General features: G+C 38.1%; 4 protein-coding genes across 4 annotated transcripts; 2 read left to right on the top strand and 2 right to left on the bottom strand.

Moving 5' to 3' along the window:
* Window positions 1-4: 4 nt before the first annotated feature.
* LOC107192890 (serine/threonine-protein kinase mTOR) lies at window positions 5-8338 on the top strand. Its single transcript, XM_015582239.1, has 7 exons — window positions 5-15; window positions 86-6371; window positions 6439-6581; window positions 6663-6803; window positions 6881-7505; window positions 7625-7805; window positions 7887-8338. Exons 2-7 carry the CDS (start codon window positions 149-151, stop codon window positions 7900-7902), a joined length of 7329 nt encoding a protein of 2442 aa, XP_015437725.1. The 5' UTR covers window positions 5-15; window positions 86-148; the 3' UTR covers window positions 7903-8338.
* A 164-nt stretch (window positions 8339-8502) lies between these two features.
* LOC107192925 (cytidine deaminase-like) lies at window positions 8503-9772 on the bottom strand. Its single transcript, XM_015582281.1, has 3 exons — window positions 9625-9772; window positions 9383-9530; window positions 8503-8912 (listed from the first exon to the last, which is right to left on the bottom strand). The coding sequence occupies exons 2-3, from the start codon at window positions 9417-9419 to the stop codon at window positions 8503-8505; spliced, it is 447 nt and encodes a 148-aa protein (XP_015437767.1). The 5' UTR covers window positions 9420-9530; window positions 9625-9772.
* A 1095-nt stretch (window positions 9773-10867) lies between these two features.
* Window positions 10868-15799, top strand: LOC107192905 (ubiquitin conjugation factor E4 B). Its single transcript, XM_015582255.1, has 8 exons — window positions 10868-11107; window positions 11777-12067; window positions 12144-12548; window positions 12618-13984; window positions 14073-14220; window positions 14294-14980; window positions 15137-15458; window positions 15716-15799. The coding sequence occupies exons 1-8, from the start codon at window positions 11084-11086 to the stop codon at window positions 15778-15780; spliced, it is 3309 nt and encodes a 1102-aa protein (XP_015437741.1). The 5' UTR covers window positions 10868-11083; the 3' UTR covers window positions 15781-15799.
* A 1969-nt stretch (window positions 15800-17768) lies between these two features.
* LOC107192936 (gametocyte-specific factor 1) lies at window positions 17769-19041 on the bottom strand. Its single transcript, XM_015582292.1, has 4 exons — window positions 18862-19041; window positions 18516-18642; window positions 18089-18257; window positions 17769-18009 (listed from the first exon to the last, which is right to left on the bottom strand). The coding sequence occupies exons 1-4, from the start codon at window positions 18967-18969 to the stop codon at window positions 17799-17801; spliced, it is 615 nt and encodes a 204-aa protein (XP_015437778.1). The 5' UTR covers window positions 18970-19041; the 3' UTR covers window positions 17769-17798.
* Window positions 19042-19390: the final 349 nt, after the last annotated feature.

Below are 19390 nucleotides of genomic sequence, written 5' to 3'. Positions count from 1 at the left end.
TGTGCTGTCAAATAGGTATGTACAATTTAGTATTGTTTCAAATTCATCCTTAACCTTACTCCACTTATGAATATTATTTTGGTAGATATTTCAAAAAAGATTAATAACAATAAGATTGTGGACTCTGCGCTGTGAAAAAGTTTAAACAATGGCGTGCACACTTGTACAGCAGTTTGTTCAAAGACTTAAAACTAGAAATGAGGAAGTACGTAACAAAGTGGCCAGAGACCTATGTCTCTATGTTAAAACGGAGCTGCGGGAAGCGTCTCAAGAGGAGATTACAGCATTCATGGATGAATTTAACCATCACATATTCGAAATGGTTTCTGGATCAGATGTAAATGAAAAGAAGGGGGGAATATTAGCTATAGTTTGTCTTATTGGTGCAGATGTAGGAAATATTAACACACGTATTATAAGGTTTGCAAATTATCTAAGAAATTTATTACCTTCAAATGATGTGGGTGTTATGGAACTAGCTGCTAAAACTGTTGGAAAGTTAGCATTAGTTTCAGGTACTTATACAGCTGAGTATGTAGAATTTGAAGTAAAACGTGCCTTTGAATGGTTGGGCGGAGATAGACAAGAAGGTAAAAGACATGCTGCTGTTCTTGTTTTAAGAGAACTCGCTGTTTCTATGCCAACATATTTTTTTCAACAAGTAACTCCATTTTTTGAACTTATATTTAACGCTGTACGCGATCCGAAACCTGTGATAAGGGAAGGTGCTGTTGAAGCATTAAGGGCTGCTTTAGTTGTTACCGCGCAGAGGGAAACTGCAAAACAGATGCACAAGTCTCAATGGTATAAACAGTGCTATGATGAGATAGTAGCAGGATTCGAGGAAGTGTACACTAGAGAAAGAGGAGTGAATAGAGACGATAGAATACATGGTTCATTATTGATATTGAATGAATTACTTAGATGTAGTAATGTCCAATGGGAAAGGAATTTCGAAACTTTAATAGAGCGATTAAATTGCTCCACGCAACAGAACGACAACGATATACTATCACTGATGCCGCGATTAAAGACAACTATAGTATCCAAGTGGTCTAGTTCTTCTCAGAATTCATCCAATTCTCAGCTACCATTATATCAGGCTCACGAATCCACAGTTTGTCGTTGTTTGATGCAAGAAAGATTGGACGATATCTATAACGATGTAATGAATCAAAGAATGTCCAGAAATCTTCACATTCAACACGCGCTGATGACGTTGTTGCCAAGACTTGCTGCATTCAACAAGGAAAAGTTTACAAAAGATCATTTGAAAGAATCACTGTCGTACCTTTTGATGACATTGCGTAGCAGAGAAAAGGATAGGTATGCTGCGTTTACTACAATTGGATTTATAGCAGTAGCGGTAGAGGATTCGATAAATCCTTATCTTTCCAAAATCATGGAAATGATTAAAAGTTTGTTACCAACGAAAGAAACGTCTGCGAAAAAACGTGGTACTTCTTTGGAACCCGCTGTATTTGTGTGCATAACTCTGCTCGGCCATGCCGTGAAACAGGTGATCACTGCGGATGTAAGGGATTTGTTAGAGTCCATGTTAACAACTGGATTAAGTCCAATTCTTACAACTTCTCTCAGAGAATTAGCTCATAGCGTACCGTCGTTGAGGCCTGATATATCTCAAGGACTTCTAAGAATGTTATCTCAGGTTTTGATGCAGAAACCATTAAGACATCCAGGTGCGCCGTGGACCGCAACTAGTCCGATTTCTGCAACGCCAACCGAAGTGGATATTCCATCCACGGTTCTAGCATTGAAGACTCTTGGAACCTTTAACTTTGATGGTAACCCACTTTTGCAATTTGTGAGACGGTGTGCAGATCACTTCCTTACATTCGAACAGGCAGAGGTACGATTAGAAGCTGTGAGGACGTGCTCAAGATTATTAAGATTGGCATTAAATCAGCCAGGACCTACAGTGACTAATACTGTCTCTACAGTTCTTGGGAAATTGTTAGTTGTGGGTATTACAGATACAGATCCCGACGTGAGGTTATGGGTATTGGCTTCTCTGGATGATTCATTTGATATTCATCTAGCACAAGCGGAAAACCTTTCTGCATTATTTATCGCAATGAACGACGAGATGTTTGAGATCCGCGAGCTAGCGATTCGCACGATTGGAAGATTGAGCACTATGAATCCAGCTTATGTAATGCCTTCTTTACGTAAAACACTTATACAGTTTTTAACGGAATTAGAACACTCAGGCATGGGCCGTAACAAAGAGCAAGCTACCCGTATGTTAGACCACTTGGTCGTTAGCGCACCGAGGCTCATAAGACCGTACATGGAACCGATTCTGAAAGTTCTTGTTCCAAAGCTCAAGGAAACCGAATCAAATCCTGGAGTCGTTTTAGCCATACTCCGCGCTATTGGTGATTTAGCAGAAGTGAATGGTGCTGAAATGCAGCAGTGGATGCCAGAACTCCTATCTATATTGCTGGAAATGTTGGTAGATGCTAGTTCTCCAGAAAAAAGGGGAGTCGCTTTATGGGTTTTAGGTCAATTAGTTGGAAGTACAGGACACGTTGTGAAGCCATACATGCAGTACCCTTCGTTACTGGATGTATTGATAAACTTCTTGAAAACTGAACAACAACCTGTTATCAGAAGGGAAACTATAAGAGTGCTTGGACTGTTAGGTGCTTTAGATCCATACAAACATAAAATGAACCTTGGTCAAATAGATTCACAATTGGATACCCTTACGTCTATGGCTGATATAAAAAGCGAAGCTGAAAGTACACAGGATCTAACAACTAGTGAAATGTTAGTGAACATGTCTTCGTCTACTTTAGAAGAATACTATCCTGCGATCGCCATAGCAACGCTTATGAGGATTATTCGTGACCCGACGTTATCGCAACACCACACTATGGTGGTGCAAGCGGTAACATTCATATTTAAAAGTCTAGGGATCAAGTGTGTTCCATACATCTCCCAGGTGATGCCTAGTTTCCTGAATGTTGTTCGTACAGCCGACGTCAACTTTCGCGAGTATCTGTTCCAACAATTAGCCATTCTAATTGCCATCGTGAAGCAGCACATCAGAAACTACTTAGACGACATATTCAATCTGATCAAAGAGTTCTGGACCGTAAACAGCCCGTTACAAAGTACGTTAATACTTTTAGTTGAGCACATTGCAGTTGCACTGGGCGCAGAGTTCAAGATTTATTTGCCGCAATTGATGCCACAGATATTAAGAGTACTGACGCACGATACCAGCAAGGACAGGTCTGTTACAGTGAAGCTGCTCCAAGCTCTTCAGAAATTTGGAAATAATTTAGATAATTATCTGCACTTGGTATTGCCACCGATAGTAAAACTGTTCCACACCGCCGACTGTCCAATAACCGTTAATAAGGTCGCTCTAGAAACTGTTGATCATTTAGCAGACACACTGGACTTCACAGACTTTGCGTCCAGAATTGTACATCCTTTGGTACGAACGCTTGATCAGTGTCCAGAACTACGAATTACAGCAATAGACACGTTATGCGCACTGGTGATTCAGTTGGGGAAAAAGTATCAAATCTTTATATCTCTGGTACAGAAAGTCATGACGAAGCATAAGATTGTTAATGCGCGTTACGATGTTCTGATCGATAAGATTTTGACAGAAACAACCGTGGCAGATGGCGAAGATTTCCTGTTGATGAGGCACCGACATTCCAGAAATAAAAATCGTGATCTGTCCCTAACGTCATCGGACACGACCACCATAAAGAGATTGCACGTATCCGCTTCAAATCTTCAGAAGGCATGGACAGCGACGAGGAGAGTATCAAAGGACGATTGGCTTGAATGGTTAAGAAGTTTGTCGATTGGTTTACTTAAAGAATCACCATCTCCGGCATTGAGATCCTGCTGGGCCCTCGCACAGACCTATTCTCAATTACCTAGGGACTTGTTTAACGCAGCGTTTGTTTCTTGCTGGACTGAGTTAGATGACACGTACAAAGCCGAACTTATACAAACTTTGCAACAAGCATTGATGGTCCCAGATCTACCAGAGATAACGCAAACTATTCTGAACCTAGCAGAGTTTATGGAACATTGCGACAAAGGGCCCTTACCGTTGGACAATAAGATTCTAGGAGAACGAGCAATGCATTGTAGAGCTTACGCGAAGGCTTTGCATTACAAAGAGGACGAATTTCATAAAAGCAGGAATAGTAATGTTTTTGAATCGCTGATATCTATCAACAACAAACTTCAACAAAAGGAGGCCGCGGAAGGTCTTTTGGAATATGTGATGAATCAGAATAATCAGCAGGATCTGAAGGTACAAGTGCGTTGGTACGAGAAGCTGCACAATTGGGACAAGGCATTGCAATTGTACAGGGAAAGATTGGAGGGTGATCCTGCGGACGTTGAATCTACACTGGGCAAGATGCGTTGCTTGGAAGCTCTTGGTGAATGGGGACAGTTGCACGACGTTGCTACTAAGCATTGGTCGAATCAAACCGATGAGACTAAACAGAGAATGTCCAGAATGGCAGCGGCTGCAGCATGGGGTTTGAGTCAGTGGGAAAGCATGGAGAAGTATGTTTCATTAATACCAAAAGATACTCAGGATGGTGCTTTTTACAGAGCTGTTTTGGCAATCCATGACGAACAGTACAATGTTGCCCATCAGCTTATCGACAGTGCTCGAGATTTACTGGACACAGAATTGACTGCCATGGCAGGTGAAAGTTATCAAAGGGCTTACAATGCTATGGTGGAAGTTCAGAAGTTAGCAGAATTAGAAGAAGTGATACAATTCAAATTGGTTCCTGAAAGAAGATCAACTATTAAGTCGATGTGGTGGGAGCGGCTTCAAGGTGGGCAAAGAATAGTCGAAGATTGGCAGAAGATAATACAGGTACACACGTTGGTAGTTTCACCACAGGATGATATGTACACATGGCTGAAGTACGCCAGTCTCTGTAGAAAGAGTGGCAGCTTGATGTTGTGTCACAAAACATTAGTTATGTTGCTTGGGACAGATCCATCGTTAACTCCTGATCAACCATTGCCAGCCACTCACCCTCAGGTGACTTTTGCTTATTGCAAGCATATGTGGGTTGCTAATAAACGGGAGGAAGCGTACAGTCAACTCCAGAAATTTGTACAGACGTCCCTGCAACCAACAACTGTATCCGTGATCAATCAGGAAGACGAGAAGCAACAAGAAGCTAGGAAGAGATTGCTTGCCAGATGTTATCTGAAACTTGGAGAATGGTTGGAAGCTTTGCAAGGTATAAATGAACAGTCTATACCAGCTGTGTTGTCTTACTATGCTGCAGCTACGGAACACGATCCAACCTGGTATAAAGCGTGGCATGCCTTTGCCTACACTAATTTTGAAACTGTATTGTTTTATAAACATCAGCAGGGTGATTCGAATGTAGAAAACGCTCCAGGGAACGGAACACGCAGTAATCTGTCCAGCTCGCAGTATATATCGAAATTCACTGTACCGGCTGTAGAAGGATTTTTCAGGTCTATCAATCTCTCCCATGGTAATTCTTTACAAGATACTCTTCGGTTGTTGACGTTGTGGTTCGACTATGGTCAATGGCCGGAAGTGTACGAAGCCATCGTCGAAGGAATCAGATTGATCGAAATCAACACTTGGCTACAAGTGATCCCTCAGCTAATAGCAAGAATAGATACACCTAGAGCTTTAGTTGGTCGCTGTATACATCATCTTCTAATAGATATTGGAAAAACACATCCTCAGGCGTTAGTTTATCCCCTGACTGTGGCGTCGAAGAGTGCTAGCCATGCTCGAAAAACGGCTGCGAACAAAATCTTGAAGAGCATGTGCGAGCACAGCCCGACTTTGGTGCAACAAGCCATGATGGCCAGCGACGAATTGATCAGAGTCGCGATTCTGTGGCACGAATTGTGGCACGAGGGCTTGGAGGAAGCCAGTAGATTATACTTTGGTGAAAGAAATGTCAGAGGGATGTTCGACACATTGGAACCTCTGCACGCGATGTTAGAAAGAGGGCCACAAACCCTGAAGGAAACGTCCTTCAATCAAGCTTATGGTAGAGACTTAATGGAGGCACAAGAGTGGTGTCATAGATACAAAGCATCGCGCAATGTTCGAGATTTAAATCAAGCCTGGGATTTGTATTATCATGTCTTCAGACGAATATCTAGACAGTTGCCGCAGTTAACTAGTTTAGAGCTTCAGTACGTTAGCCCAAAGTTACTCCTTTGCAGGGACTTAGAACTGGCTGTGCCAGGAAGTTACAGTCCTGGCCAGACAATAGTCAGAATAGCAAGTATACATAGTTCAATGCAAGTAATAACTAGCAAACAGCGACCACGAAAATTATGTATAAAGGGTAAGTGGCTCTTTGAATTTTCGGTTTAACCTTGAAATTATAATTCATTATTTTTTCCACGTTGCAGGTAGTAACGGTAAAGATTACATGTTCCTTTTGAAAGGACACGAAGATCTTAGGCAGGATGAACGTGTTATGCAATTATTTGGTCTAGTCAATACCCTTCTGTTACACGATCCAGATACGTTTAGAAGAAACCTTACTATTCAGGTAAGCTAAATAGATAATAAAATAGTTGAAGGTAATTTTTTAATACTTGAATATATTGTAATGAAGAAATTTCGTCCTCAGAGATACGCTGTGATTCCGTTATCTACGAATAGCGGATTGATCGGATGGGTTCCACATTGTGATACATTACACACGCTAATTAGGGACTACAGGGAAAAGAAAAAGATATTACTTAATATAGAACACAAGATAATGTTAAGAGTAAGGACTTAAAGTTGCACATACATACATTAAGACACATCGTTATATATGACTTTTCTAAATGGTTTGATTTTCAGATGGCCCCAGGATATGATCACCTTATGCTCATGCAGAAGGTTGAAGTATTTGAACATGCACTGGAGCACACTCATGGTGACGATCTGTCGCGACTTCTTTGGTTGAAATCACCGTCAAGCGAAGTGTGGTTCGATCGTAGAACGAATTACACGCGTTCCCTCGCCGTAATGTCCATGGTCGGGTATATTCTTGGTTTAGGGGATCGACATCCATCGAATCTGATGTTGGATCGTCTCAGTGGAAAAATATTGCATATCGACTTCGGAGATTGCTTTGAAGTTGCTATGACCCGTGAGAAATTCCCAGAGAAAATACCGTTCAGACTGACCCGAATGTTGATCAACGCGATGGAAGTAACTGGAATTGAGGGTACATACAGACGAACTTGTGAGTCAGTGATGTCGGTGCTACACCGTAACAAAGACAGTTTGATGGCAGTATTGGAGGCTTTCGTCTACGATCCTCTTTTAAACTGGAGGTTAATGGACAACGCTACACCAAAGAGTAAGAGATCCGATGCACAAGGGATGAGTGCCAGCAGCAATCAAGAACACGGCGACACGTTGGATTCTCTTACCGCCACGTTACCAAAGAAAGGAGTACCGTGCAGTATCGAGAATGGAGGTAAGTTTATTACTGAAATATTCGTTTACATAAAGTTTCTTCTATATTTCCATCCATGGGACAAAATACCATGAATATGATAAATCAAAAATATATTGAAAATTGATACCTTTATATAGGTGATACTAATCAACCAGAAGCATTGAATAAAAAAGCTCTTGCTATCGTGACAAGAGTAAGAGACAAATTAACTGGTCGTGATTTTTCCCATGAAGAAACGCTGAGTGTTCAACGTCAAGTTGATCTTTTAATTCAGCAAGCTACCAACAATGAGAATTTATGCCAGTGTTACATTGGATGGTAATTCAGTCCTTCAATTAATTCTTCTAAATCGGAACGGTTATTTCTTTGGATTTCTACTGATGATACGTTTGATTACAGGTGTCCGTTTTGGTAAACTTAATGCTACATGCCTACGCAAAAGCAGCTCTCGAGAGTATAATTACATTTATTGGAAAGTTGCTCTTTAGTCTGTTGTCATTAATAAGTTCTATTTTGGAGAGTGATACTCCCAAATTCACAAGCAGCTCAAATTTCCAAGAAGATATTGGGCGTATACGATAAGCAGTTTCGTTCCTGCCTTTGCATTTTTATCGTTAAGGAATAATTATAACTGAAACAACAATATTTGATCACTGTTGCACGTGTATATATTAACTATATTATTACATCGATTGTATATACTATTCATATTACTTCCGCTTATGAATTGCGATGTATATTAGAAAATGACGCACCTTAGAAATCGCATGATAACCGATTACAGTTATAGGGTACCTTTTTTCAATGTAAACGTAAACAAATTACTCATGAGAATAAGATTATTCGGTACAATAACGATATTGTTTTTTAACTACTGTCTTTAAGTGTTTCTTGTTTTTTTGTCTTTTAACTCCTCAGAACTTGTGCAGAACCCAACGTTTTAGTCATTACATGTTGAACTGACATTGAAGACAAATTACTGTGTAAAGTTTATACATCTTCTTTCAGCACCGATTCATTGGATCATTTCCGCGTTCATAGAAATGAAGGCATGGGGCAGTAAATTGCTTACTGTACATTTGAGCGCAATTGTCATGTCAGGACTGGACATGTAAACCGGTATGTTGCCAAATTCTGCAATATATTGTCTGCACATACCGCATGGCGAGACAAAGCTATTGTTTACGTTGTCGGCTACTACCGCCAACGCTTTAAATTTCCTTTTTCCTTCTGACACTGCTTTTGCAATAGCTACTCTTTCAGCACATGTCCCAACAGGGTACGATACATTCTCAACATTGCATCCAGTAGAAATAGTGTCATCACTGCAAAGTACTGCAGCTCCAACTTTGAAATTACTATAGGGTGAATAAGAGTTTTCACGAACCAATACACTACTTCTTATTAAAGACTGAATATCCGGCTCTGAAAAGTATCAATCATTTATTAGATATCCATATTAATGCTATGCACTATTACAATAAAAAGAATATTTAATGTATTTATCTTGAAATATTGAGTTCAAACATAGATAATTTCTGACACTGTAATTATAAAATTTACATCGGATGTTCTTCTAGACTCTTTTTTTAGTATAGGTCTCGCTACAATTTACCAGGGTACTGTAAGTAAGTTCTGTTTAATATATGGAATATTTCAAAGAAATTTAATGCTTCTGTTGTCGACAATAAAAATGGCACAAGTAACTTGGATCCAAATTGACATTGTACGCTATACAATGTATGGTACTGAACAAAGGTCGAGTTGCTTATCTCCCCATAGATTCCTTAAACAGTTGTTTCGACGTTCGAAATATGTTTTTTTTTTCACCTAAATGATATCACAATATATCATTGCGAGTACTATAAGCATAAATATTGGAAGATTATGTTTACCTAGGGCTGTAAAATGGATGTGTTCGTTGGTACTCATAGTTAGAACACTTTGCACTGCAAATTTTTTTCTCCGTTCAGACAGGGCTTGGACACTGGTTCAGATAAGATCGAGCACTAGATTAACAGGTTCGCGCCCGATATCGGAGATCTGCATAATAAGAGTGGGCCATAACATCTGCATATTGAGCTCTATCCTAATTGGTGTCTAAGCTATGGAAAGGGAAGACATGCGGTGACATTACCTCTCAATGCTATACACAAGCACACATCTGCACACATCACAGTGTGGAGTGTGGCATCTATATCGCCTTCACACGCAAATGTACCACAGAATGGCACAGATAGAAGAATAGGTTTACCGCATATTTTCCATTTCCCTTGGACCTCTGTCGCCTCTACTTCGTCGGACAGGAGTTCACTCTCCAGTTACGACACTGCTCAATGAGCCTGGAGTATTTTATTTGAACGTGGGTCACAGGTGATTTGTTGAGAAGAGATATTGCTTTATTCGAACTTTAAACAGGCCCTCGGACGATCAATATATATTGTCAATATTTAAAGTATTGATGATGTAGTGTTCGACGAAAAACAAAATATTTCAGTATTGACAAAATGTTGACATTAAATATTGATCATCTGATGGCCTCATAAAGCCGAACGGGACAAAAATACGATCCTTCTAGTACCAACTACACGAGTCACTAGTATTATTGGATAATATAATAAGCACGAGTCTTGCATATGAATAAGATCTGCCGAACTGTTTTTTTTTTAAAATATATATGATAGTATTTAGTGAAGAAAAAATAACCTTAGACCCTTGGCAACTAAATAAGAGGAAATCGAAATTGTACAAATCTAGATTTTGAAATGGAAAGCGAAGCAGTGACGAGTAACGTGTTCAAAAATCAGCGGCTAACAATTTTATCAGGCTAACACTCTATTGGTGCAGGACTAACAGAAGGTTAGTCATCCACCAGTATGTTAACGTGAACAATCGTCTGATTTGAAGCGTATCTTGCTAAACGCACGAACGTAACTCACGACGTGTGTATTCGATTGAATTTCATACATCGACATGACGGTATTCGATTACGTAATTAGGCAAATGATTAGCAAAAGGTCGTCCCACTTTTTATTGCAGAACAGGGACGACGTTCTCGAGCCCTAACGTTCAGTAATGTCGGTTTGGTGGTCGTCTGTTGGTGGAATTGATGGATTTCTCGGATGCTAACGAAAGAAAGTTAAAACCCGTGAAAGTTATCAGTGAAGGATTCATATGAAAATAATATTCAACGAATTTAATGTGCACGCGGATCGATTCCCCAGTGGAGTAAAATGTGGCCCCTGATCGAGTGCAACCAGACGCGCACGTAAGTCCATCGAGGTGTAGTTGTCATTATCGATGCGAGGGAGCGTTTCGACTGGTATGTTAGTTGCTCAGCTGTTTTGAAGAATCGACGCAGCCTGGCAGTGATTGTCCGTAAAACGGCGTGGAATTACTACTTTCACGTCCAAACGCAAACAGATGTGGAGTGACTGTCCAAAATTTTGACACATCTCATCCAGGATACTCCGAGAAACGACGGACACCAAACTTCTCATTTTTCCCCCACGGAATTTCCACGGTACATTGAACGGTAACGATTTACGATCGGTGTCAGAGGTTAGAGGGATTGAGAAGGAAAACAAGGAATCGCCATGAGCGAGTTAAGCCAAGAGGAAGTAAGTACCAAGTGTTCCGTTCCGAATCGTTGTTCAGTAACTAGTTTTGTTGTCATTGTTCGCTTCGTTCTTTCGCTGGTCTCGTCCTATGCTGACGTTATCGTAAATCGCCGCGATAAGAACGTTAATAAGAGAATTATTGAATGAACGGCGGTACAGTGAAAAAGAAAAAAAAACCGTTTCGTTCGACGACAATAAGATTAATCATAAATTAACAGTTGTTTCGCCGAGGCGCCGTGTTTAAAATAATTATATAACCGTAATGAATTGAAGCTGATTTTCCGCCTGTAACGTTTTCCCAAAACGAACGATCGCTTGGCCACAACGAAATTTCATGCTCTGTAATTTTAATCGTGATTAAAATGTTTTGTACCCAACGTGCCATGTGAATTTCGGAGTAACTTCTTTTTTGTTTGTACAATGAAGGTACTCTCGCTTTTGTTGTGTCATCCTTTATATTCTTTGTCTTTGTTATAAATATAGTTTTGCTTTGTTCTGCTCCTGTGAAGTTCCATGCTCATTTTTCTGCTTTTGTCATGTGGATATTCTTTTTGTAATATTTATTATTTTGAACATTGTAGTATTTTTTTTCAAAGATTCCATTGGTTCTTTGTGATAAAATATTTTCTCATTAAGCAATTTTGTTGTTACGTAAACTTTGGTTTATAGGTAAGGAGAAGACGAATGGCTCGTTTGGCAGGCTTGGACAATATTAGTTCAGCAACTACTTCAAATCACAATGCTAGTCCTGTTTCTCCTAGCACACCAGGTCCTTCGAAAGCATTTACGGGACAGATGATATCTCCATCTAAGCAACAACAATTTCCAAATCCAGAAGTAGCAATGGAAGTAGAAGAAAGTAATGACAAACAATGTACTTCTGGAGTGGATGTGGATTCTGGAATTGAGAATATGGAGGTGGAGGAATCTGACAGAAAAGACACAAAATCAAGATCACGCGTAAGTCATATGCACAATTTTATATATATATATAAAGATTCAATTGAAATTCTACGATTTTCATTTTGTGTTTAAGACTACCAGTTCCAGTACAGAAGGGACAATAGAGCAAATACATTCTGTGGTCTCACGAGTATTATGCATATCATGGAAAGAGCCAGCAGAGGGTACCATATTCCTTCCACAAACAGCTGCGCAAGCATCCATGCAAAAACTTGTGGATGCTGCAGAGATTATCAATCAAGCATTAATGGAGGTCCTGTGTATGTTCACACGAGGAGAAGATCCTTTGAAAGAAATTACTACAGAGACCTCGTCGGATAAGGAGGATAGCCCTAACAGTCAAACGAGTCCATTGTTAAGCCCAGTCGCGACACTTTGTCGTTGTGATATTTGTTATAAATCGTCTCAGCCTAAGAGTCTCATTTATTTATTAGATTGTTATTCGAGAGTCGCCGTTGAAGAACGAAATCACCCAAAGGTATAATATTATTCCTACTAGGAATCATCCAGTCCGTTTTTATGGTAACATTACATTCTTTTTGAACAGAAATCAAGTATCCCACCATTTTCTGATGTGCTAGCTGTTTTAAGAGCACAATGTGTTCAATACTCCAGTGTGGTGCTACAAGGCCTAGTGGGCATTCATCAGTCTTCGATGACGCATCATTTATCCATGACACTTCTTTTGTATCCAATCCTGTCGCAGAGTCTACCCCGAGGCTATTTACATGAACTCGTGGCAAGGACGCACACCAATCCAGTAGTATTTAATAAAATTTTTACACCATTGTTGCAAGGCTTGTACTTGTGTATGCAGAAACCTAGTTTGGTAGGAAACACACATCGAAGGCCGATAGAGGCGTTGGAAGAGTTGATAGAAATCCGTTGCGGACCGACCAGTAACATACGTCCAATCTGTCGTTTGATCACTCATCAGACCCAGTTCTTGCCAGACATCATGACCTCGGCAGCTGGCAGAGAACTTACCATAACGTCTTTCCTTGGGCCGTTCTTATCGGTGTCCGTTTTCGCCGAAGACCAGCCTAACGTGGCTGAAAAGTTTTTCAGCGGTAATCCGTTTGTCGACAAGTCCATGAACTTAACGTTGCAACAAGAGCTGGAAAGCACAAGAACGTCTCTTCACAAAATTCTCCATGCAATTCTCGCGAACAGCAACTGCCGTGACGCCATGCTGACGTATTTGGCTACGTTATTGCGCCACAACGAGAAGCGTGCTCAAATACAAACAGAAGAGTTCTCCCTTGCCGGAGATGGATTCATGTTGAATCTGTTGTCGGTCTTGCAAATGCTGTCCGTGAAAATAAAATTAGATACCGTCGACACTCTGTATCCGTTTCATCCATCGAGCTTCATTGAAATAAAAAATGATACCAAGCTGAAGCTTTCGTCTCAAGAAGTCTCCGAATGGCTGAAACACTTAGAGAGAACGCACAAATGGGCCGAACCGAAGTTTCCAACGCAGTGCTGGTTTCTTACCTTGCATTGCCACCATATAGCGTTGTTACCAGCTTTACAGAAATATCAGAGGAAGCTAAGAACGTTACGCGATGTTCAAAAAATGCTCGATGACTTACAAGCAACTGAGCCACAATGGAAAGACACACCTTTCGCTGGGCGCAATAAGGAATTAATAAAACGTTACAAGGAACAGTTGAAGCAGCTTGGAAAATCGAAATCATGCACAGACGCTGGATTAATCGATCCTGTCTTGTTGAGAAGGTGCTTGCATTTTTATATTTCTGTGGCGGAGGTTTTGTTAAGTTTGTTGACCGAAACTCCACCGGGAAATCCCCTTCCTGAACTTCCTCTACCGCAAGAGGTACCACAAAAGTTTACAGCACTACCGGAATGGTACGTCGAAGATATTGCAGAATTTTTATTATTTACTCTTCAGTAAGTATTTCATATTGTGTTTTGATATACGGACCACCTACGAACATGTCTATTTCATTTGATTACAATAATTCAATGTTCTTTATAGATTTAGTCCTGGTGTAATAACGAATAATATGGACAACTCGCTCATTACATGGTTACTTGTTGTAGTCTGTACTCCGCATTGTATACGAAATCCATATTTAATAGCGAAAATTATTGAAGTACTATTTGTGATAAATCCCAGTGTTCAGGTAATTCCCATCTCTATGGCTTGGAAATTTTCTCAGTAATTTGTAACTCACGAAACGTTATTTGTAACTTCAGGGACGAACCGAATCGCTGCACGATCAGGTTATGGCGCATCCAATATCGAAAACACTGTTGGCATCGTACCTCATGAAGTTCTACACCGACGTTGAAACGACTGGCTCCAGTTCCGAGTTTTATGACAAATTCTCGATCCGTTATCACATTAGTTTAATACTGAAATCCATGTGGGACAGTCCAGTTCACAGGGAGTCAATCATAAATGAGAGCAATAATGGCAAGCAATTCGTAAAGTTCATAAACATGTTAATGAACGATACCACGTTTTTACTAGATGAAAGTTTAGAATCGTTGAAACGTATACACGAAATCCAAGAACTGATGTCCGATTTGAAAGCGTGGGCAGCATTGTCGCCCGAACAGCAACATTCGCGCATGAGACAATTAACGGCAGACGAAAGACAAGCAAGGTCGTATCTAACGCTAGCCAAAGAAACTGTGGCCATGTTTCATTATTTGACAGTGGATATTACGGAGCCGTTCTTACGGCCGGAGTTAGTGGGAAGATTATGTGCCATGTTAAACTTTAACCTGCAACAATTGTGTGGCCCTAAGTGCAAAAATTTGAAGGTACGGAAACCACAAAAGTACGGATGGGAACCAAGAGCTTTACTTAGTCAATTGGTTGATATATATTTGCATCTTGACTGCGATAACTTTGCGGCTGCTTTGGCTAGTGACGAAGTAAGTTGATCATACTGTTAACGCACCGATAACAAAACACTATAAGATACAGTCTTGAATCTTAAAACATTAGTTGTTACCTTTTTTTTCTGTTGTCGCTAATAACAAGTGCCCATATGGAATTTTCTTGGCTCTAATGAGTAACTATAATTGCAGCGTTCTTTTTGCAAAGAATTATTCACCGACGCGGCGAATAGATTAGAAAGATCGGTAATTAAAACCACAACGGAAATCGAAAGATTTATAGCGCTCGCGGAACGCGCTGCAGTTATTGCTAGGGATAATCGTGCCCGCGACGAGGATTATGGTGACGCACCCGAAGAATTCCGAGATCCGCTGATGGACACTCTTATGGAAGAACCTGTTAAACTTCCGTCTGGTATTGTAATGGATAAAGCAGTCATTATCAGACATCTTCTCAATAGTGCTACAGATCCCTTCAGTAGACAACCTCTCAGCGAAGACATGCTTACGCCAAGTGAGTATGAAGAATTTTGTTACGTTAAAAAATAAACTTCAGTGAAGTTTCTTGTTTCGTTGTATTTTGCGTTTTCACAGTAATTGTAAAAACATGTGAAGAATCACAGTCTACACATCGTTAGTGAATGGACATCATCATTAAAATATCTGAAGCATCCTTTGCTTTGTAGATAAATGAAAATGTATATAAATGTACATGAAACTCTTTTGAGTGGGATTTCTCTTAACATAATTATAATTTTCAAATATTTTTAGTGCATGAATTAAAAGAGAGGATATCAACGTGGAAGCAGCAAAAGAAAAAGTCGACGAATATATAACTTGTGACCGATCGCGACATCCACTTCACGGAAACATCACGATATTAGCTGATGTCGTTGCTACACGATACATGCCATCAGCCTATAAATGAAACATTCTCGTGTGGTAAATGAATTATAGTGCAATGATCTCGCTATCGTGCAAATAATTGCGCTTAATAAATTTACAGTTTTTATACATTAAAAAAAATGTTAAAACAGACTGCAGCTAGGTAACTGCCAGCAATCACTACTCAAAAAGTAATAACTGTAAACGAATTTGTAAATAATGATCGACTGAAACACGAGTCGATTTACCCCACCCCAGAGAAATTAAAATCTGATTCAAAATACTTAGCGCCCGTTCCTTTATGTCGGTGCACGTGCCTGCGCTAGTTAAAAGAAGAAACAAAAATTGACAAGCATATCCCGCGTTCGATCTTTAACAGGATACGAAGTTAAACGGCATAGAATTATGGAATAACGTTTCTCTCAGATTTCGCTCAGAACTCAATACACTTATACAAGGGGCAACATTATTTGACGCAACAGTTCTCTATACCAGGTTTGTATCTAAACGTTATTAAAAGAGAGAAATGGAGAGACAATTCATTTGCAGCACTTACGAACTCCTTTCTAAAGATGTACATGGTAAATGTATCATGCATATTCGTTCAATAAATTTCATGATTAAAGGTACGCATATGTATCTATGTATATATAGCGATATGTCATTCGGAATTGTTCTATCCAGTCAAGTATTTTTCATTACGTGAAAGTGTACTTTTTTAAATAATTCTTTACAGATCTGATACAGTTCCTTTTATATATATAAAATTTGAGTGTTCATTTACTTAAAAACTTATACTGTTTTATGAATTATAAGGAACATTGTGCCCTTTGTTTTTTGCATTTTTAAATATTTCAATACGGAAATTATATGTGTACATATATCGTTTGTAAAGGATAAAAAAAAATATAACATTCCGAGAATTTGAAGAATGTAACATTTGACATTTAAAAATACGTTTATATTCATTAACTTTATACTTTTTTATAACGAAATCGAAAACGTTTCTTCGTAAATCGCATTTACAAAATTATACTTTCATGTTCAAATTAAATTACGAATCATTGAAATGTCATAAATTTATCATTAAATAACGTCGAACACCACTGCATCTTTTAAGACATTAGCATATATATCATCATAGCTGTAAATATGAACAAAAAAAAATACTTCGCAGCGTATAACGTGGTATTGCGCATGGATATCGGTAGTATAAAACTGAAATTACCAATTAAGGTAAATGAAGTAGTATCAGATCGAACTGTAACAAATTTGTTCATTAATCAACATTAAACGTTATCATATTATGTTACTAATGATCGTTTCTAATCATAAATTTCTAAATTTGTGTAATCTGTAACAATTTTCATTGTTATATAATGGCAAAAAAAACGTATATTATCTATTATAGTCTTATTTTACGTATTATAACTATAAAAAAAAGTTCAATACTTAGTTACTACGTTTATTATGTAAAGATAATCATTAATCTTTTGCGTGAAAAAATAAAACGTGGCGTTCTATAGAATCGACGATTAAATATTGAGAAATAAAACAGTCATCGAGATTCCACATTTGTAAATAACTTTAGTTCTCTTTCATACACATTACTAACACTTGTAACGACATTGTACGTAATGTCAAAAAAAAAACCACGAGTAACTCATCTTTTGGAAAATACTTCAAATCATGTTTGTAAATATTACGATTAATGTAAATTACTGAAATAAAAAGATTTATGAAACCAAACATCTTTTTAATTAAGTAACATAAGTAACTAATACCGAATACACAGTAATAAACTTCATATTACTTGTAACAGATATATTTCATATTGTCTGTATTTTTTTGTATTACTGAAAGTATGCCAATTCTTTTTTTCAGTATTCTTATAACATAGATTTCTTTTTTTAAGAAATTAATATAATACTTATAAATGTTATCAAATATTCATTTAGACTTTGGTTAACTAATCTGTATTTACAGGCCTGCCTCTACCTAATCCAACCTTTTTCAACAATTCTCTTCCTTTAGTAATTTTTCCTCTTCCAATACCCATAGAACTGATTACTGATTCAACATCTTCAACACACGATTCTTCATTTGACTCCCTCAGCATAGCTTCAGAATAGCCACGAGGGGCTCTTAATTCCTCTTTGTCATCAGTATCTACTTTCACACTGAAATTATACAAATAATTGGTGAAAACACTACATGTGTGAATCAAATTTTTATTACAAAAGGAAAATATGTTTTTACTTTGAATTGTCAGTTCTTTTCTCTGAGATAAAACTAATGTTCACACTACATCTATCATCTGTTGTTGTATAAGAATTGTCTACATCCAAATCCCAATTTTCTGTACAATCTATAGTACTTGAAATCTCTGATGGTACTGGAAAGTTTATTGAGCCATGGTTCCTTGTTTCTGTGAAACAACATTTCACAAATCTGTTAATTGCAAATAGGTATTTATGTCGCAAGTAGACATGTGAAACATTGTTAAATTAAAACCTTTAACAAAGTATGTTTGATATATTCATGATTTAATAAATCTTTTTGTTGTGGAAATTAATTTTTCTGTGATTCTAACTTTTTTGTATAGTTTATAAAAATACTTTAATTATTGAACTTATAACTAATAAAAGTATGTATTTACGAAGTAAGGAAGAATATTAATATAAACCTGAGTACATTTCAGCCTCCGATACACTACGAGTGGGACAAGTTATGATATGTTCTTCTAATTCAGTTTTAAACATACGATGAGTTGCATTGTATGGGCACATGACTTTGTAATTTTCAGGATATTGCTGCAACAGTGATTTTGTGCATTTTCATAAAGACATTTTAATACATAAATATACATTACACCATTTTACAAAATATGCACAAAAGTACAATTTCTTCCTATTTTTTAAAAAGTTTTCATTGTAAAATGCTCAGACTTACGATACAGTCTGATATATTGTGCATGTGAAATTCATTTTAATAATGACTCACTTAATATTTTATCGATATATTACACTTACCTTCTCACATTTAACGATGTGTATCTGGAGGCGAGATTTTGCAATTAAATGAGATTTATTGTAAGGACATATCACGACCGGATCGATTAATTTAAGGCACGTATACATTTTTTGTTTATTAAAAGACTAACTTGAATGTAGTAAACAAAGAATAACTAAGTAGTTTAAACTACTACACAATCACTACGAATTTCAGTCAATGTGCTTTCCCAAAATATGTTTCATCAATCGTAAACAACCGCCGTTTTTTTGTGTTTACTCAAGAATTGCAACTAACAAAGATCGAAACTTTTAATCGTTCGATAGGTATCGATTTTATGACACCTACGATAATTGTTGCATTATTGAACTCGACATATCGTATGTACAATGGAGAGTACACGGCGCACGAAACAATTCGTGCTAGTTACATTTAATATTCTAATTAATACGAATTAATGCTATTAATACAAAATAAGTTAAACTAAACGCAACGTAGTCGCTAATACTCAAACGAAAGAGATAGACTGTCTGGGGGTAGTGGGTCTGT

This window comes from Dufourea novaeangliae, unplaced genomic scaffold (assembly GCF_001272555.1).
Source record: "Dufourea novaeangliae isolate 0120121106 unplaced genomic scaffold, ASM127255v1 scaffold439, whole genome shotgun sequence".
NCBI lineage: Eukaryota > Metazoa > Arthropoda > Insecta > Hymenoptera > Halictidae > Dufourea > Dufourea novaeangliae.
Note: the sequence above shows the minus strand (reverse complement) of the source record. Positions and strands in the feature narration are given on the sequence as shown.